The sequence below is a fragment of the Haliotis rubra genome, unplaced genomic scaffold (genome assembly GCF_003918875.1).
Source record: "Haliotis rubra isolate DU_JTF1 unplaced genomic scaffold, ASM391887v1 Scf146, whole genome shotgun sequence".
Lineage (NCBI taxonomy): Eukaryota > Metazoa > Mollusca > Gastropoda > Lepetellida > Haliotidae > Haliotis > Haliotis rubra.
Window position 1 is genome coordinate 424,720 of NW_025765403.1, and position 20,318 is coordinate 445,037.

At 44.0% G+C, this 20,318-nt stretch overlaps 4 protein-coding genes across 4 annotated transcripts in view; 2 read left to right on the forward strand and 2 right to left on the reverse strand.

Annotated features, from left to right (window-relative positions):
- Positions 1-6,918, forward strand: part of LOC124269623 (filamin-A-like) — a 123,790-nt gene extending 116,872 nt beyond the window's left edge. Inside the window, exons 23-25 of the mRNA XM_046704660.1 lie at positions 1,145-1,252; positions 5,066-5,245; positions 6,611-6,918. Of these exons, the coding sequence (XP_046560616.1) occupies positions 1,145-1,252; positions 5,066-5,245; positions 6,611-6,903 (581 nt within the window). The 3' untranslated portion in view covers positions 6,904-6,918. The remainder of the gene's footprint in view (positions 1-1,144; positions 1,253-5,065; positions 5,246-6,610) is intronic.
- Positions 6,919-7,259: 341 nt separating this feature from the next.
- LOC124269607 (filamin-C-like) lies at positions 7,260-9,896 on the forward strand. Its single transcript, XM_046704635.1, has 2 exons — positions 7,260-7,455; positions 8,150-9,896. The coding sequence occupies exons 1-2, from the start codon at positions 7,260-7,262 to the stop codon at positions 8,398-8,400; spliced, it is 447 nt and encodes a 148-aa protein (XP_046560591.1). The 3' UTR covers positions 8,401-9,896.
- Positions 9,897-11,278: 1,382 nt separating this feature from the next.
- Positions 11,279-12,385, reverse strand: LOC124269608 (golgin subfamily A member 6-like protein 2). The gene is made up of 3 exons (XM_046704636.1): positions 12,134-12,385; positions 11,487-11,678; positions 11,279-11,392 (listed from the first exon to the last, which is right to left on the reverse strand). The coding sequence occupies exons 1-3, from the start codon at positions 12,383-12,385 to the stop codon at positions 11,279-11,281; spliced, it is 558 nt and encodes a 185-aa protein (XP_046560592.1).
- Positions 12,386-13,687: 1,302 nt separating this feature from the next.
- On the reverse strand, positions 13,688-19,985 carry LOC124269625 (E3 ubiquitin-protein ligase TRIM33-like). The gene is made up of 6 exons (XM_046704661.1): positions 19,932-19,985; positions 15,937-16,994; positions 15,415-15,491; positions 15,177-15,225; positions 14,385-14,444; positions 13,688-13,911 (listed from the first exon to the last, which is right to left on the reverse strand). Exons 2-6 carry the CDS (start codon positions 16,991-16,993, stop codon positions 13,838-13,840), a joined length of 1,317 nt encoding a protein of 438 aa, XP_046560617.1. The 5' UTR covers position 16,994; positions 19,932-19,985; the 3' UTR covers positions 13,688-13,837.
- Between the last annotated feature and the right edge of the window lie 333 nt (positions 19,986-20,318).

The following is a 20,318-nucleotide window of genomic DNA, read 5'->3' on the forward strand; positions in this document are numbered from 1 at the left end:
ATCCTGTGTCTGAGATGTCGTTACAGATAGAGAATAGAATTACATAGATCCTGTGTCATTACAGATAGAGAATAGAATTACATAGATCCTGTGTCATTACAGATAGAGAATAGAATTACATAGATCCTGTGTCTGAGTTGTTGTTACAGATAGAGAATAGAATTACATAGATCCTGTGTCTGAGTTGTCGTTACAGATAGAGAATAGAATTACATAGATCCTGTGTCTGAGTTGTTGTTACAGATAGAGAATAGAATTACATAGATCCTGTGTCTGAGTTGTTGTTACAGATAGAGAATAGTTGTGTTTCAGGGTCACACTTCAAACTGTGAATGTGTGGATTTATCATCCTAGGAGATATAGAATTACATTTGACAGTAGATTACAGATAGACAATAGAATTACAATGATCCTGCGTCATGTACTTGATAGACAATGCTATTACATAGATCCACTGCAAGTGTAATGTCAGTACCATGTTCAGAGATGTACATTTACATTGAAAATTACATAGATCCTGAAGAGTGATTTTGGATGATAGAGAATAGAATTACATAGATCCTGTGTCTGAGTTGTGATATCAAATTACATAGATCCTGTGTCTGAGTTGTTCGTTACAGATAGAGAATAGAATTACATAGATCCTGTGTCTGAGTTGTCATTACAGATAGAGAATAGTTGTCTTTCAGGGTCACACTTCAAACTGTGAATGTGTGGATTTATTAGGTGATTACTTCAGGTGAATCAAACTTTAACATGTTAATGCGAAAGTAAACCAAATTCCAATCCGTTGATAAAGCGTTATGTAATGTTTTTGGAGCAAGTGTCACCAAATGTGACGTGACCTGAGGACTCTTCAAAATGTGATTGTTCAAAAAGCTGTGAACGGGTACCCAGTAGAATGAAATGTGATTTAACATTCTAGTGACTGACAGGCAGCTTGGATTCTATACTTCACATGGAGCTGGGAAAAATGTAGTGCACACTAGTCCATTGACCATGGAGATAATGTATCATAGTATTGTGAGCAGTCACGTGGTAGTGGTATTTTGTAAGCATGAAAACTAGCTGCATTTTTTATAAGCAATTTGTGTAAAACAGAGGACCTAGATAATGATTGAACATCAACTATGTTGTATTTCAGGCAAGTTGACAGCAGAGGTGCGGGGTCCTAGCGGGTCCATCGTGCCATGCACTGTTGATGACAGCTACAATGGCAAAAGCAGTGTCGTCTTTACCCCCAGAGAAGAAGGTGGGAATATCTCTATGCTAGCTTAAATTTTGTTGGCTGTGAGATGTGTTTCTAGGGGCCATGAGGTGTAGCTGTATGTTAGCATCTGATGGGGATGTGTTTCTAGGGACCATGAGGTGTAGCTGTATGTTAGAATCTGTATGGGATGTGTTTCTAGGGGCCATGAGGTGTAGCTGTATGTTAGCATCTGATGGGGATGTGTTCCTAGGGGCCATGAGGTGTAGTTGTATGTTAGCATCTGATGGGGATGTGTTTCTAGGGGCCATGAGGTGTAGCTGTATGTTAGCATCTGATGGGGATGTGTTTCTAGGGGCCATGAGGTGTAGCTGTATGTTAGCATCTGATGGGGATGTGTTTCTAGGGGCCATGAGGTGTAGCTGTATGTTAGCATCTGATGGGGATGTGTTTCTAGGGACCATGAAGTGTAGCTGTATGTTAGAATCTGATTGGGATGTGTATCTGGGTGCTGTGAGGTGTAGCTGTATGTTAGCATCTGATGGGGATGTGTTTCTAGGGACCATGAGGTGTAGCTGTATGTTAGCATCTGATGGGGATGTGTATCTGGGTGCTGTGAGGTGTAGCTGTATGTTAGCATCTGATGGGGATGTGTGTCTAGGGGCCATGAGGTGTAGCTGTATGTTAGCATCTGATGGGGATGTGTGTCTAGGGGCCATGAGGTGTAGCTGTATGTTAGTATCTGATGGGGATGTGTTTCTAGGTGTTGTGAGGTGTAGCTGTATGTTAGCATCTGATGGGGATGTGTGTCTAGGAGCCATGAGGTGTAGCTGTATGTTAGCATCTGATGGGGATGTGTTTCTGGGGGCTGTGAGGTGTAGCTGTATGTTAGTATCTGATGGGGATGTGTCTCTAGGGGCCATGAGGTGTAGCTGTATGTTAGAATCTGATGGGGATGTGTGTCTAGGGGCTGTGAGGTGTAGCTGTATGTTAGCATCTGATGGGGATGTGTTTCTAGGGCCATGAGGTGTAGCTGTATGTTAGCATCTGATGGGGATGTGTTTCTAGGGGCCATGAGGTGTAGCTGTATGTTAGTATCTGATGGGGATGTGTTTCTAGGGGCCATGAGGTGTAGCTGTATGTTAGCATCTGATGGGGATGTGTTTCTAGGGGCCATGAGGTGTAGCTGTATGTTAGTATCTGATGGGGATGTGTTTCTAGGGGCCATGAGGTGTAGCTGTATGTTAGCATCTGATGGGGATGTGTTTCTAGGGGCCATGAGGTGTAGCTGTATGTTAGCATCTGATGGGGATGTGTTTCTAGGGGCCATGAGGTGTAGCTGTATGTTAGCATCTGATGGGGATGTGTTTCTGGTGGCTGTGAGGTGTAGCTGTATGTTAGTATCTGATGGGGATGTGTCTCTAGGGGCCATGAGGTGTAGCTGTATGTTAGCATCTGATGGGGATGTGTATCTGAGTGCTGTGAGGTGTATCTGTATGTTAGCATCTGATGGGGATGTGTTTCTAGGGGCCATGAGGTGTAGCTGTATGTTAGTATCTGATGGGGATGTGTTTCTTGGGGCCATGAGGCGTAGCTGTATGTTAGCATCTGATGGGGATGTGTTTCTAGGGGCCATGAGGTGTAGCTGTATGTTAGTATCTGATGGGGATGTGTTTCTAGGGGCCATGAGGCGTAGCTGTATGTTAGCATCTGATGGGGATGTGTTTCTGGTGGCTGTGAGGTGTAGCTGCATGTTAGTATCTGATGGGGATGTGTCTCTAGGGGCCATGAGGTGTAGCTGTATGTTAGCATCTGATGGGGATGTGTATCTGGGTGCTGTGAGGTGTATCTGTATGTTAGCATCTGATGGGGATGTGTTTCTAGGGGCCATGAGGTGTAGCGTATGTTAGCATCTGATGGGGATGTGTTTCTAGGGGCCATGAGGTGTTGCTGTATGTTAGTATCTGATGGGGATGTGTCTCTAGGGGCCATGAGGGTGTAGCTGTATGTTAGCATCTGATGGGGATGTGTATCTGGGTGCTGTGAGAGGTGTATCTGTATGTTAGCATCTGATGGGGATGTGTTTCTAGGGGCCATGAGGTGTAGCTGTATGTTAGCATCTGATGGGGATGTGTTTCTAGGGGCCATGAGGTGTAGCTGTATGTTAGCATCTGATGGGGATGTGTTTCTAGGGGCCATGAGGTGTAGCTGTATGTTAGCATCTGATGGGGATGTGTTTCTAGGGGCCATGAGGTGTAGCTGTATGTTAGTATCTGATGGGGATGTGTCTCTAGGGGCCATGAGGTGTAGCTGTATGTTAGCATCTGATGGGGATGTGTATCTGGGTGCTGTGAGGTGTATCTGTATGTTAGCATCTGATGGGGATGTGTTTCTAGGGGCCATGAGGTGTAGCTGTATGTTAGCATCTGATGGGGATGTGTTTCTAGGGGCCATGAGGTGTAGCTGTATGTTAGTATCCAATGGGGATGTGTTTCTAGGGGCCATGAGGCGTAGCTGTATGTTAGCATCTGATGGGGATGTGTTTCTAGGGGCCATGAGGTGTAGCTGTATGTTAGTATCTGATGGGGATGTGTTTCTAGGGGCCATGAGGTGTAGCTGTATGTTAGCATCTGATGGGGATGTGTTTCTAGGGGCCATGAGGTGTAGCTGTATGTTAGTATCTGATGGGGATGTGTTTCTAGGGGCCATGAGGTGTAGCTGTATGTTAGCATCTGATGGGGATGTGTTTCTAGGGGCCATGAGGTGTAGCTGTATGTTAGCGTCTGATGGGGATGTGTTTCTAGGGGCCATGAGGTGTAGCTGTATGTTAAAGTCTGTATGGGATGTGTCTCTAGGGGCCATGAGGTGTAGCTGTATGTTAGCATCTGTATGGGATGTGTTTCTAGGGGCCATGAGGTGTTGCTGTATGTTAGAATCTGTATGGGATGTGTTTCTAGGGGCCATGAGGTGTAGCTGTATGTTAGCATCTGATGGGGATGTGTTTCTAGGGGCCATGAGGTGTAGCTGTATGTTAGCATCTGTACGGGATGTGTCTCTAGGGGCCATGAGGTGTAGCTGTATGTTAGCGTCTGATGGGGATGTGTTTCTAGGGGCCATGAGGTGTAGCTGTATGTTAGCATCTGATGGGGATGTGTCTCTAGGGGCCATGAGGTGTAGCTGTATGTTAGCATCTGATGGGGATGTGTTTCTAGGGGCCATGAGGTGTAGCTGTATGTTAGTATCTGATGGGGATGTGTTTCTAGGGGCCATGAGGTGTAGCTGTATGTTAACGTCTGTATGGGATGTGTCTCTAGGGGCCATGAGGTGTAGCTGTATGTTAGCATCTGTATGGGATGTGTTTCTAGGGCCATGAGGTGTTGCTGTATGTTAGAATCTGTATGGGATGTGTTTCTAGGGGCCATGAGGTGTAGCTGTATGTTAGCATCTGATGGGGATGTGTTTCTAGGGGCCATGAGGTGTAGCTGTATGTTAGCGTCTGATGGGGATGTGTTTCTAGGGGCCATGAGGTGTAGCTGTATGTTAGCATCTGATGGGGATGTGTCTCTAGGGGCCATGAGGTGTAGCTGTATGTTAGCATCTGATGGGGATGTGTTTCTAGGGACCATGAGGTGTAGCTGTATGTTAGAATCTGATTGGGATGTGTATCTGGGTGCTGTGAGGTGTAGCTGTATGTTAGAATCTGATGGGGATGTGTCTCTGGAGGCCGTGAGGTGTAGCTGTATGTTACTATTTATCATGTATTTTTGTAATCATAACAAAATTACAGGTGTTCATTTTGTGGAATACAAAATATTAATGAACACAAAAAATCCTTTCATATGAACATGTGTGCTTCAGGTCATCATAGCATTCACCTGAACTGGTCGGGCCACCCTCTGTCGGGCTCTGCATTCTCTGCCTACGCTACCGGGGGCTTCCATGACATCACCAAGATCATCCTCTCCGGCCGGGGCCTGAAGGAGGCTACAGTCAGAGAGGAGGCCGAGTTCTTCATTGATGGCTCCCAGGCTGGCAGAGGTACTCACAGTGTTCAAGATTCCTGTATACCGGCATTTCCCATATTAATAGCAGAAAATGACCCTTCTCGTTAACAAATAAAACCCATAATTAAGCCCAGGGCTTAAATTTGGGAAATGCTTGTAACTGAAGAAAAGGATTCTAAGACACAATAAAATAGACTGAACTTTAATATAACGGAATAATACAGAACACCTGAACCTTAGACAGCCATTAAAGAACTGTCATAAACTTGAGTGACGCCCCGTCTTTTGATGCGATATTTACATACTTTACTCTGTTCTTTGGGAACGTGTCCTTATATTTTATTGCAGCTGTGTTTGAGACATATTCCTTGAGATTTTCTATTTGAGTATAGAGTACCTGACCTCTCTTGGGACTCCAAAACGTTATGTAAAGAACTGTCATAAACCTGAACTTGAGTGACACCCTGTCATTTGATGAAATATTTACATACTCTACTTAATAGACTGTTCTTTGGGAACGTGTCCTCTGATATTATCATATTTTATTGCAACTGCATGTGAGACATATTCCTTGTGTATTTCAGTATATCTCTTGGGACTCCAAACGTTATGTGTACAAGAAAACCTCTAACTGCACTACAAACGTGCACTACAAACGTTATATATGCTGAAGTTTGCCATGTGCTTTTGCAAAGGGACGTCACTCTTAAAACAATAAAATTTGAAATCTTAATTTAGGCTCAAAGGCTTAATAACGGGAATATATATGCCATTTTTAAGCCCATGGGTGAAATTACAAGTGGGCTTAAATACCAGTACCTCATGCAGATATGTTCATGTACCTCAATGACTGGAATAGTGTCATATTAGAGGGAGACTAGGCTTGTCCCAGTGTAAAGTTCTAACAATTTCAAGTTTGTTTTCAAATTCAGATTTTATGTTTTGTATCAATCATTTACTAATAATCCTGACTGAGACAGTCTCTTGCCCCAGTCACTTGTAACAATGTAAAGTCTGTGCACGTGATCCCTTTAAGATGATTTTCTTATCCATTTTAATTGCAATATATTTTAGTAACACTTTGTATGTTTTGCAAGGAATGCATGTTCTTCAAGTGTTGTTTTCTTTAAGTTGCAGAAAGAATTTAGTTTATTATCGTTTTATGCCCTTTTGCGTAATATATATCAGCTCTGTTGAAATTGTGGTGTATCAACATATTCTCATGGAAACAAATAAAGGAACACACGAAAGTGAAAGTGTTCTTATACTCATTTCCGGGTTTCTTGCCAAGCTGTATATTGCACTGTGGGTGAAAGTCTGGAAATAAACAAAGGAACACTTGTACTTTCATGTTTTCCCATATTTGTTTCGATGAGTATGTAGTGTTATTTTCTTTCAGGGGAGCCTCAGGTCCAGCTTACGGGAGTGAGGGCAGAAGTCAACGTCATCATATCGCCGCTCGGTGGCGGCAAGTACAGATGTACTTATATTCCAGTCATCCCAGGAGCATATCTCCTCCACATCACCTGGAATGGCCGACAGGTCAAGGGAGCTCCATTCAAGGTCAACGTCATTGGTGCTTTCTACCCAAACAAGGTCGCTGTAACGGGTGAAGGTTTAAAGGGAGGTCTTTTAGGTCGTGACCTTGACATCAGAATTGACACACGGAAAGCAGGGCCAGGTAAAGACTGATTTCAGTTTAGAGTAATATTTGACATATTGTTACAACTATGGAATGGACCAACTAAAACAGCTGCAAGATCTTTGCTTCTGTTAATCTGTAAAGTAGTCATGTGTGGATTTGAAACACTTCTTACTGACAACGAAACCCATATAATAAGGAAACAAAATATTCTGCGAACTTGAGTGTTTTCGTGGAACATGCATATCATCATGTACATGGGGTCATTCTATGTTCGCTTCAATCACTTTGGTTTTCATAGAGACTGTCATGATCCCGTATGGAAATATAGGAACTACGTCAAACTTTACGTCTGCCCAATGACTTTTGGTACAGTTACAGGTATTTGTATATAAGACAGTTTATAATGAGTGATGTTTGTGATTTGTTCTCAGGAAGCCCCTTTGTTTTCCGAGTATCTGCTCAGCCAGATGCCAGCAAAGTGCGTGTGAGCGGTCCCGGCGTTGAGCATGGTATCCTAGCATGCTTCCAGTCCCGCTTTATTGTGGAGACCCGTGGCGCTGGCGCCGGTCAGCTCATGGTCAGGATCAGAGGGCCCAAAGGTATGGACATTTTGTCTCACCACACTCCATATCTAATTCTTTATGCTTTGGTATTCTTCAAAGCTACTGACTATAACAGACTGTCTGTACATTTTTGGTAATATTTTGAACTAAAGAATAGCTTTGATCCTTGTGTGATTGAGAGTGGGTATTCATTCATGAAATGATATCAAAGGGGTATGTATTTAATTATTGAGACAAACTCTTTCGTCATTTCTATCTGTCTTCACCTATCATACAAACTGAGCACAAAAATCTCTCTGAACACACAAGTTTGAATTTATGTATTTACGAGAAAAAAAAACAAAGTCTTAAAGAAGCCTACATTTTAGTTCTGTCCTCCACTGACAAACACGATTGCATTGTTGAGTACTTTGCCAAAATCAATTGTATTGGTTCTAGCCCCGAACTATTATTACACATGATTTTTCCCTCGTCAACATCATCCCTTTAATCATAATTTGACGAAATGAAGTACTGTTCAAACAGGTGTTCAACCTGCTCACTCCTGTCATGTAGGATATGAGACAGAGTATTCGATACACAACTTTTAAAGTTTTCTGTAAAGGGAGACAACTGCTTACAACATGGTGCTGTTATGCCTCAAACAGGGCAGAAAATGTTTACTACACAACCTTACGTTTTTCTATAAAAGGGGAGACAACTTCTTACTACATGTTTGTTCATATTCCAGGGGCGTTTCAAGTGGAAATGTACAGAGATAGCCAAAAAGATAGGACAATTCTCTGTCGCTTTGATCCAACGGAGACAGGACTGTATATCATCCACGTGAAGTGGTCCAACGTGGATGTGCCAGGCAGTCCATTCCACGTGCACATTGTGGACACTCAGCAAGAGCTGGAACAAGTCCTGAAAGAAGAGTCCTACTCAAGCAACACACTACCCAGCTCACGGGGCTACAGTCAGTGGAGGGAGGAGTTTTAGAATTAAAAGCTGTTTTCTATCAAATCTAAAATAAATTCGAATAAAAACAAACAAAATAATACCAACAAAAGCTAACAAATCTAACTTATGATTTAAGTTATGTTGTTATTTTTTAGAATTTTATTAAATAAATGTTTGGAACCACCATGTCTTCATTAGACTATGCAATGTATATTTTCAGATTGAAATGTCAGTCAGGGAAATGTATAAACACATATTTGATGGCATGGTTACAAGATCTGAATGTCCAATTTCCATGACAAAACTTTTTCATATTTGTATTTTTATACTTCAACACCTTGTTCATACCTCTTGTTTGCTTCTGATTCGATGTCTTGTGAATAATAATCAAATTTATCATAATAAATACATACCACATGTGATGTATAGATGTGTCAGTTTATCGACAGCATATGATAGCGCTACTGTGTATTTTTCTATTTATGTTGTTTATTTCCAGTGCTGGCAACATTGTCATAATGTACATGTACTTAAGTAACAGTGTTGCTGATATCAAATGTGATATTACATACGTCACTCTTCAAAGATGAGATTAAAATGTGTACACATAAATCTGATAACTGGGTGAAAGGGAAGGCTTGAATATTATTGTGTACATTATTTGCAATTTGCTGTTTTTGTTCTACATGTTTTATCATTCATCATGTCATTTGGCTGCTTGACAACTCTATTAGACATTTGACTCCATGCTGTAAAATACAGTATGGAATATTTCAATGTTGAAATTGATCAGAAACTAGTTACAAATAAGTGATAGTCTTTATATGCTAATTGTTAACAAGGCTTAGCACATGATTATTCAAAGCAAATTGTGTATTGTATGTCAGCTGGTGACCAGTGGTGACAGTCTGTTGCTATGACAACAGACATTAATGAAACTGTGACAACACCATGAAATCAACGACCAACTGTGACCTCTTTGATAGCAATGAATCAGTGTGTCATAGTTATAATAATCTTGTGATTTAGATATATTACAATCATGTATTCAAGAAATGTACATTGTGAATGAGTGATGGTAGTATACAACAAATATGGTAACCAAAAGTATTTATTTGTAACAGATTTATTTCTTATACAGTCTTAAAGCTCATGATGACTAGTCTAAGCATAGATGTAAATTAGATCTTGTTGTATATACCCCAAACACATTATCACTACAGCGACAATTATAATATTAAATATTTGTCATAATTTAGAGGATGATTCAGCTGCTTCTCACTGTACTGAAACCAGTTCTCTTGTGATACACACTTTTCAAGACTGATATCCTATATTGGTGATAATTTGCTTTAATGCTGACTGTCCAGTAGCCATGGTTGTTATACCAGCATAATTGTGTCATTAAACTTTGATATTATAACTGCTGACTAAGCATACTGTACTATAGGTGGTAAAAATACCTGACACAAATGGTTGTATGTTATGGTAGGCATGGCTGTATCTGTCATAATCAATAAACTATATTGACATAAGCAGATGTTGTGTTTTACTTCAATGACATCAGCACATGTTGTGTTTCACTTCAATGACATCAGCACATGTTGTGTGTTACTTCAATGACATCAGTACATGTTGTGTTTTACTTCAATGACATCAGCACATGTTTTACTTCAAGAACATCAGCACATGTTGTGTTTTACTTCAATGACATCAGCACATGTTGTGTTTACTTCAATGAACATCAGCACATGTGTGTTTTACTTCAATGACTTCAGCACATGACATCAGCACATGTTGTGTTTCACTTCAGTGACATCAGCATGTGTGGTGTGTTTTACTTCAGCATCACGGATCCCAAATCCACTGCATCCACCATCCACCATCCACCATCCACCATCCACCATCCAGCATCCACCATCCACCATCCACCATCCCGCATCAAGTATCCACCATCCGCATCCACCATCCCATCCACCATCCCGCATCCACCATCCAGCATCCACCATCCCGCATCCAGCATCCACCATCCAGCATCCATCCACCATCCTGCATCCATCCATCCACCATCCACCATCCACCATCCCATCCAGCATCCAGCATCCACCATCCAGCATCCACCATCCAGCATCCCGCATCCACCATCCATGCATCCATCCATGCATCCACCATCCAGCATCCAGCATCCACCATCCACCATCCACCATCCATCCATCCTCGCATCCAGCATCCACCATCCGCATCCAGCATCCACCATCCACCATCCAGCATCCACCATCCTCGCATCCACCATCCTGCATCCCGCATATCCTGCATCCCGCATCCACCATCCAGCATCCACCATCCGCATCATCCAGCATCCAGCATCCAGCATCCCAGCATCCAGCATCAGCATCCAGCATCCATCATCGCATCATCCAGCATCCGCATCCACCATCCACCATCCACCATCCGCATCCATCATCTCGCATCCAGCATCCACCATCCGCATCCGCATCCGCATCCAGCATCCGCATCCACGCATCCATCCTGCATCCAGCATCCACCATCCCGCATCCAGCATCCACCATCCAGCATCCAGCATCCAGCATCCACCATCCACCATCCGCATCCACCATCCACGCATCCAGCATCCCATCCATCCACGCATCCCATCCCGCATCCAGCATCCACCATCCCATCATCCATCCTGCATCCCGCATCCCACCATCCAGCATCCACCATCCACCATCCCGCATCCAGCATCCTGCATCCATCCATCCCCATCCAGCATCCAGCATCCTGCATCCACCATCCGCATCCAGCATCAGCATCCAGCATCCCGCATCCAGCATCCCGCATCCCGCATCCAGCATCCTGCATCCAGCATCCACCATCCAGCATCCACCATCCACCATCCACCATCCAGCATCCACCATCATCCATCCACCATCCTGCATCCAGCATCCGCATCCAGCATCCACCATCTTCGCATCCAGCATCCATCCATCCCGCATCCAGCATCCAGCATCCAGCATCCGCATCCTGCATCCTGCATCCAGCATCCAGCATCCAGCATCCAGCATCCAGCATCCAGCATCCAGCATCCTGCATCCTGCATCCAGCATCCGCATCCAGCATCCTGCATCCAGCATCCCGCATCCAGCATCCAGCATCCAGCATCCTGCATCCTGCATCCAGCATCCCGCATCCAGCATCCTGCATCCAGCATCCTGCATCCGCATCCAGCATCCCGCATCCAGCATCCAGCATCCCGCATCCCGCATCCAGCATCCAGCATCCAGCATCCATGCATCCAGCATCCTGCATCCAGCATCCTGCATCCAGCATCCAGCATCCAGCATCCAGCATCCAGCATCCAGCATCCAGCATCCTGCATCCAGCATCCATCCTGCATCCAGCATCCCAGCATCCTGCATCCAGCATCCTGCATCCAGCATCCAGCATCCCATCCAGCATCCTGCATCCAGCATCCAGCATCCACCATCCAGCATCCAGCATCCAGCATCCAGCATCCACCATCCACCATCCAGCATCCTGCATCCAGCATCCAGCATCCAGCATCCAGCATCCAGCATCCAGCATCTTATCCAGCATCCCTGCATCCAGCATCCAGCATCCAGCATCCAGCATCCAGCATCCAGCATCCTGCATCCAGCATCCACCATCCAGCATCCAGCATCCAGCATCCAGCATCCAGCATCCAGCATCAGCATCCCAGCATCCAGCATCCAGCATCCAGCATCCTGCATCCCGGCATCCAGCATCCTGCATCCAGCATCCTGCATCCAGCATCCAGCATCCTGCATCCTGCATCCTCATCCAGCATCCAGCATCCAGCATCCAGCATCCAGCATCCTGCATCCAGCATCCCGCATCCAGCATCCCGCATCCCGCATCCAGCATCCAGCATCCAGCATCCTGCATCCCGCATCCCGCATCCGCATCCAGCATCCAGCATCCAGCATCCAGCATCCTGCATCCCGCATCCAGCATCCTGCATCCCGCATCCAGCATCCAGCATCCTGCATCCTGCATCCAGCATCCAGCATCCAGCATCCAGCATCCAGCATCCTGCATCAGCATCCAGCATCCTGCATCCAGCATCCAGCATCCAGCATCGTGCATCCCGCATCCTGCATTCAGCATCCCGCATCCTGCATATCCGCATCCAACATCCAGCATCCCATCCATCCATGCAGCATCCAGCATCCCATATCAGGGAAACTTTCCTATATATTCAGGATCCGCATCCAGGATCCTCTTGCATCCCGCATCCAGCATCCCGCATCGTGTGAAGCCCATTTCTGGTGTTCCCTACCGTGATATTGCTGGAATATTGCCAAAGGCGGCGTAAAACCATACTCACTCATTTACTCACTTGTATGAAGATGATTTCCGGACGAATTGTGAACGCACATGAGTCAACTATAAACACGTAAATGAAATATCAAAAGTATAATGCTCAAAGTTTTACACTGCTGTCAGAAATAATAGCAAAGTATTGCTTGATTACCAAACCAGATTCTTTTAAACCCAATATTGGGGAGGGGTTTGGGATGGGGTTTGGGGACTGTGTTTGGACAGAATATCCTCCATTTTCTTTTTATGACGCAACATAGGTGTGACCTTTGTGTGACCTAATCTATTGTTGAACCCCCACCCTCCCCTTTCCGGCCTAGGTGTGTGTGTCAGCTGCTATTGATAAGGTCAAAATATCACAGCTCATTTTGTTAAATCAAAGTTTAAAATACGCTGTCACAACAACTCCGAATGTTTCCATATCTGTCAACAATAAACGGTTGAAGCTGTACAAATTATGTTCAAGTAGGTGACAGTTGGTGCGGACCTGGGAGGGTTGATGTGTTTAGCTTCCTGTGTGTGACTTCCTGTGCTCGCCGGTTCAAGTTGACCAGAAATTGTTTTATTGTAGGTTAAAGGTCAGACTGTAATCATGTGTACATGGTTGGTGATAATTTTCAGCGTGGTCACATACGGTCAGCTTTCCGCTGTTTAAAGGTCAGACTGTAATCGTGAGTACATGGCATGGATAATTTTTCAATGTGATGTTGAATGTATGCTGACAAGCAGTCAGCTTCCGTTATATCATGATAAAACTATCATTGTTAGTATTCTAAACTCTTCTTATACGATTTACTAAACAATAAGACCGACAAAGTAGTTGTTTGACGATATTTTTACATCTGAGTGTTCAACAGACACAGTGTCAACAGGTAACTTCTACGTCCGCTTCAATCACTGACCACAGTTTGAGCCACATGGGTTCGAATCACTGTTTGGACAATAATTTTTAAAAATAAAATATCTAAACTTTTGCTATCGTATATTGTTTTTATATGTTATGATTAACATATGTTTCAAATTTGAACGAAATCGGCGAGGAGATGAATACTTTAGAAAATTCTAAACCTACACTCAATACATAAAATGCATGAACGGTGTTCTGGCCCTTGGTTTAGACCTTATTCAACAAGGCACTTTGTAGGCTAGAGAGAACACCATGTACTATGTACCAGTACCACCGTATCCCTACGAAGAGAAGGCACAACATCACAACACCAAGTATCTTGTCCTTTTTTAAAGGCCAAGCAAGAACATTACATTCAGTACCACGTGGTACGTTAAAATGCGGATATCACTACATCTAGCACGATATCTAGTGCTTACAGGGCGGAGAACATCACTGCACCTTGTACCACAGCATGTGATTTAATGATGAGTCAGTCTAGATACAGTACCATACTGTAGTCAGAAGAAGGAAAACGTGAATATAACCAGTCCCATGTCTTTGATAAGAAAATGTCCGACACTAAAACTACGCCCCTTTGGACTTTAGTCATTGGGCCTTGAAAGCGCACAACGTAAAAGTATTGCAGCAGCGTCCTGTACAGCACCACGTGGTTGCACGTTAGGACAGAGCCAGTAACTTATCCTGTTTGTGAAGGGCGTACAATGGCGCTACAACATGTGTGTAACGTCACTTAGCACGAGGCTGTACTCACACTGCAGTGTCAACGTGGTCCCTGTTCCTGTTTCCAGACTGTAAGTGTTAGTCCTCGCATCTGTAAAATATATTTCCAAGGTTGAAGAATAAAACTAATAGTGAATACAGACATGAAGAAATGAATAGCAACTTCGATGGTGTGGACTTAGGAGGTACTCCACCTTTGTATACAACAAGAGATCTGGGTCTCTTTACTAGTGGAGATTTACACAAAAGTGACATCTGAACATTCTTTCCCTTTCGACTGCTGTCGGGCATTAATAATACATAGGATCCTTGTCCATTATGTGTACACATATCACAATATCAGGAGAACATGTATAAAAAAATATGTTTGAATTTTATTTACAAAGATATGCATTTGCTAATGAGGTTAACTTGTGACCATTCAAAACTATTTCTATTCAAATCATAAATATGTTTGGGAATGGGAGTGAATGAGTGAGTTTTGTTTTACGCCGCACCCAACAATATTCCGGCAATATGGCGGCGGTCTGTAAATAATCGAGTCTGGACCAGACAATCCAGTGATCAACAGCATGAGCATCGATCTGCGCAATGGGGAACCGATGACATGTGTCAACCAAGTCAGCGAGCCTGACCACCCGATCCCTTTAGTCGCCTCTTACGACAAGCATGGGTTACTGAAGATCAATATTCCAACCCGGACCTTCACGGGTGTGTTTGGGATTGAGCTTCTGATAATATGGCATGAGAAAAAAGAGATATACACAGTTATGTTATTTTCTATTGTCATTATTGTTTTCAAAGTAATGAAAAATAGTCTTACCAAACAGTGGTAGTGGCGTTGAATCGTTGGCAGCCCCCGGAAACTTCAGCTTGAAGCGAGAGAAGATAACTCAACATCGCAATCTTAGATTCACAGATGGCTTGTTTCAGCTCTAATATACAAGTTCATTTTACAGACAATACGAACATTGTGTTTACACAGGTAATCGTAAAGCGTTCATATTTTGTACCTAAAAACAACGCAATCTACGCATGTTTACCAACTAAGACGTACTTACATGCTTGTGTATGTTCTCCGTGTCCGTTAAATGGCCGTCGTCGGTCTGTGTACCCTTGTCTGCAAGATAACCCACAACTGTGACAAATCAAGTCTTTTCTGTTTCACTGAGTTATTGTTGGAAATGTATTGATAAAGCATCGAAATACCACCTTAAAGTGACATTAAAGTATGTAAACATAAGAATCTTTCAAACATTTTCACTTTTGACACAGCTTATCAGTAAGTGAGTTTAGTTTTATGCCGCACTCAACAATATTCCAGCTATATGGCGGCGGTCTGTAGATAATCGAGTCTGGACCAGACAATCCAGTGATCAACAGCATGAACATCGACCTACGCAATGGGGAACCGATGACATGTGTCAACCAAGCCAGCGAGCCTGACCCGATCCCGTTAGTCGCCTCTTACGACAAGCATGGGTTACTGAAGGTTCATTCTAACCCGGACCTTCACGGGTTCACAACTTAATAAGTGTCTCGTGTAAACATGAAGAGGTATTGTCAAAGTGATAAGTAAGTACCTGTAAGTGTATGTTCATCAGACAGGGATCCATCTCCATTGACAGACCCGAAGGCAGAGATGTCGGATTTTAATTTCTCCAGTCCTCTCGTGTTGAATCTGGCTGCAGGTGCCCTGTGCGTCTCTGGTGGCAGTGATCCGAGGTGCGTCCTCGTTGTGTCTTGTATGGAACTCTCCAGTGTCAGAAAGTCCGAGTTCGAAGCATATCTGAGCACTGTCTTGATGTAGTCTGAGGTCCACTTGCATCGTTCACTCTCGCCTTCAGAGGTAACTTGCTCTGTGTGTAGATTTGACAGTTCCTGCTTCGTCTGATTCTCTAGGTCGATGATCAGCTCCTTCTCTCTTTGATCGAGTTGTGTCCTCAGAGAATGGAAAGTGTGGTGGATGGTCTCCTTCAGATCACTGCTTGTCTTCTTGGTGTCATTCACGGCTTTGCTGATGCTCTTCAGACATGCTTGGTGAGAAGTATGATGTGCAGTCACGTTCTTCCCATGTTGTTCTATCCGTCCTCTAGCAGCATCAGCAGCCACATCTACATCTCCAACGTCGTGCTCAGCATGCTCGCCAAGTCTGCATTTGGCACAGATCAAAATGTTGCAGTTTTGGTCAAAATATTCAAGGGGATAAGGGCTGTGAAGTTTGCAAACTGGTTTAGTATGTATGCTTCCTGGTGCTGTGTCCACAATGGTTTCAACAACATGTCGTCTGGTAGCTTTAAAACTGTTGTGCATGTTCTGGCAGTATTCACAGAGTAACTCCTCACACTCCTGACACCAACACACAGCCTGGTTGCCGTCATCTTCATGTGTACAGAGGAGCTCTGTGGGGCGATGTTTGGCTGTCAGATGGAATATTTCCTTCTGTCTCACTGCGTCTTTCTGGAGGCTTGTGTCTGTGAGGTTGACCTCCCTCTGACAAGTAGAGCATGATATGACACCACCAGCTGCAGATGTCACACACGTCTCACACACAGCGTGTAGACAGGGCAGTAGGTAGGGGGCGGGGCCTTTCAGGGTAAACTGCTGCTGACAGACAGAACATTTGGGGAAGGCGTCCATTCTGAAACAGATAATAGCATTGTCTCTATTCCAGCGAGAATATTGATGTCCACCACATATCTTCAATTCAATAATACGAATAGTTTATCAAGAGTGGCATACTGACTCCATGAATTACATGCTCTTAAATTAGGCACTTACACCTGATCAGAGGAGAATTTCAGTAAAACACCGGCAATCAGATTACATCACATGAAATAAGGTTAAAAAGGAACGAATCTTTGTGACTACTTGCAGAGAACAACATTAGGGGCAAAAACATCTCACAGTATATTTTACTAAATGAATGCAGATATTAAAACAGGTGGGTACGCGGGAGAGAGGGAAATTGGTCATGGGTCGGGTCCAGATAAGAGGGGATAGATGGGTAGTAGCAGGGAGGGCAGGTAAGGGGGGGAGACAGGTGCGTTCTCGGAGGGTGTGAGTACGGGGAGGAGAGATTGGTGTGTACAGGTAGGAGGGGCAGGTGTGTAGTCGGAGGGAGAGATGTGTAGTAGGAGAGGTGAGGACAGGTAGGAGAGGCAGGTGTGTAGTATTAGGAGAAGTGAATATGGAGAAAAGAGAGAGAGGTGTAGTAGGAGGGAGGGTGCGGACGGGGTGACGGGAGAGGTGTGTAGTCGGAGGAGGGGTGTGTACAGGTAGGAGGGGCAGGTGTGTAGTAGGAGGAGAGGTGCGTACGGGGGTGGCAAGTGTGTAGAAGGGGAGGGCGCGTACCTGAATGAGAGAAAGGTGGGTGATAGAAGGGAGAGATGTGTCTCAGGAGGTAGGAAAAGTAGGGTTCATGAGAATCCGTTATGGGGAGGGTGGGAGGCGGGGAAGCGAAGAATGGAGAATTGGGTGTTGAGGAAGAAAGACGATCTCACCTCCCTGGTACTTTCACTTAAAAAACCCAAAAACACACCTTGAGCTACCTAACTGCATACATTACACGTCTACCCTTGTCTCATACCATACAGTACCTACCCCACCTGCGTCTCCCACACCCTGAGCTACCTTCCACAGCATACCGTACCCTACCTGTGTTTTTATGCTAGCTGAATCCCTGTTCTGTGATCTACACACCCAGTCGGCGAATGTATAGATCTGTCTCAGTGATCCCAAGCATAGCAAACACTGTACAATAGCCTGTGCTACATATCACGTGGCTGTGATAACGCCTCTTTCATGCACTACAATAGACGATATTGTATACTTCATGGCAGACTGCAGTCAAGTTCACGACAAACGTCTTCCTGGTTGATCTTTGTGAAGAAACGGATTCTGTCTGACTATAACATGTGTCAGATAGCACATTGTTTGGCTCTCACGATGCAAAATGGTCTTGTTGTATATATTTTAGCACAAAAGACCGGGAGGAATAATTCTGAAGTAACGATAAAATGTAAGGTTTACCTGTTTGCTCGATTGTGAAAACTTGACTCATGGCCAACGTAGATATCATATGATCTACTATGCTCGTGTGTGTATTTCACCGAGTTTCGCAGTTAATGTATCTCTATCAAGACAGCTTTATTCATATGTCGAGGCAGTGCAGGACACCCCTACCTGTAGGTTTGGCTTCCTTGTTATAAAGGTCACTTCCGAATCACGGGCGAGTTTTTGTCATTATCGAATTGTAGTAAATTATGTCACATGGCAAACATTACAAGTACAAACTGAATAATTTGATGTAGAGTCTGATGTCCGTTATCCACCCGTATCTCCTTATTCTGCCTCACACCATGCACTATTTTCTCTACCCGCGTCTCCCACACCCTGAGCTTTCTAAATAATTTATCCACCCGTATCACCTTCTATCTGTTCTACCCAATCACACACTACTTACCCTACCGTCTCCCACACCCTGAGCTTTCTAAATAATTTATCCACCCGTATCTCCTTCTATTTGTTCTACCCACCATGCACTATTTACCCTACCTGCGTCTCCCACACCCTGAGCTTCCTAAATAATTTATCCACCCGTATCTCCTTCTATTTGTTCTACCCCACCATGCACTACTTACCCCACCTGCGTCTCCCACACCCTAAGCTTTCTAAATAATTTATCCACCCGTATCACCTTCTATTTGTTCTACCCCACCATGCACTACTTACCCTACCTGCGTATCCCACACCCTGAGTTTCCTAAATAATTTATCCACCCTTATCTCCTTCTATTTGTTCTACCCCACCATGCACTCTTACCCCACCTGCGTATCCCACACCCTGAGCTTCCTAAATAATTTATCCACCCGTATCTCCTTCTATTTGTTCTACCCCACCTGCGTCTCCCACACCTAGAGTAACCAAACAGCACAAATAATTATTTGTCCACTCGTATCTCCTTCGCCTTATTCTGCTTCACACCATGCACTATCTGTGTCCTCCACACTGTGAACTATGTAGCAGCACAGATTGTTTATCTCCTCCTTGGTCTGCCCCACGGACTACTTACACCACCAACAACTCCTGTTCCTTGATCTACCCTACGGGCCGTTGCCGAATGTATGTCTCTCTCGACGACACCTAGCATAGTTACCCTCTCTAAAATAGCCTGTCCTACATGTCGGGTACATGACTGCGTTAACGCCCTCTTTGAGAATTGCTATGGACGACATTGTGTACTTGAAGGTCGACTGCAGTCTCGTCATGACAACCATCTTCCAGGTTGATCTTTTTAAAGATATGGAATCTATCTAACCATAACATGCGCCAGTTGACGCCACATCACACAACGTTAAGTACTTTAAGTGGTGTTATTCTTGAGTGAGATGCTATGTATCGTGCACAACACTCAACGAGTAATGGCGGCGTCTCAAGTAGGAGTGAAAATGTAAAGTTTATCTGTTTCCCCGACGCTTGAATAATGACCAACTTATATTTATGATGTACAATACCCACGTACGTATTTCGCACACTTACATTGTTAATATATTTTTATCAAGACAACTTTACTCACATATATCGAGAGAGCACGGGACACACCTACCTGGAGGTTCGGCTTCCCTGTTATTATGTCATTTCCGGGTCACAGGTTCAAGCGCGAGTTGTACGACAATCGAACTGTGATAACGTCTGTCACACGACACTCAACATTACGTACAAAGTGCACTATTGATGTGATATGTGTTGTCCGCTACAATGAGATCTATATTAAGCAGTATTACAGCTGTATCATGACGGCTCCCAGGTAATGTGGGATAAGATCCCAGTACTCTATCTGTTCTAACCCGAAATCCCCACTGGGGTATGTATTATCTAACTAAACGCAGTCCACTGCATACTTAAATAAACAAATGTATAAATGTGTGCTGCTGCAAAAATGGTTTGTTTAGAAAGCTGCTGA

Bases quoted from the DNA above. Each gene is read 5' to 3' on its own strand.
- LOC124269625 (XM_046704661.1), bottom strand. From the start codon at position 16,993: ATGGACGCCTTCCCCAAATGTTCTGTCTGTCAGCAGCAGTTTACCCTG. The intron at 15,226-15,414 runs GTAAGTACGTCT...TCTCGCTTCAAG, and splicing joins CGGAGAACATACACAAGCAT to CTGAAGTTTCCGGGGGCTGC. The intron at 14,445-15,176 runs GTAAGACTATTT...TATATTTTACAG, and splicing joins AACGCCACTACCACTGTTTG to ATGCGAGGACTAACACTTAC.
- LOC124269608 (XM_046704636.1), bottom strand. From the start codon at position 12,385: ATGCTGGATGCTGGATGCGGGATGCAGGATGCTGGATGCGGGATGCAG. The intron at 11,679-12,133 runs GCAGGATGCTGG...TGCTGGATGCAG, and splicing joins CTGGATGCAGGATGCTGGAT to GATGCTGGATGCAGGATGCT. The intron at 11,393-11,486 runs GCAGGATGCTGG...TGCTGGATGCAG, and splicing joins CTGGATGCGGGATGCTGGAT to GATGCAGGATGCGGATGCTG.
- LOC124269607 (XM_046704635.1), top strand. From the start codon at position 7,260: ATGAGTGATGTTTGTGATTTGTTCTCAGGAAGCCCCTTTGTTTTCCGA. The intron at 7,456-8,149 runs GTATGGACATTT...TTCATATTCCAG, and splicing joins CAGGATCAGAGGGCCCAAAG to GGGCGTTTCAAGTGGAAATG.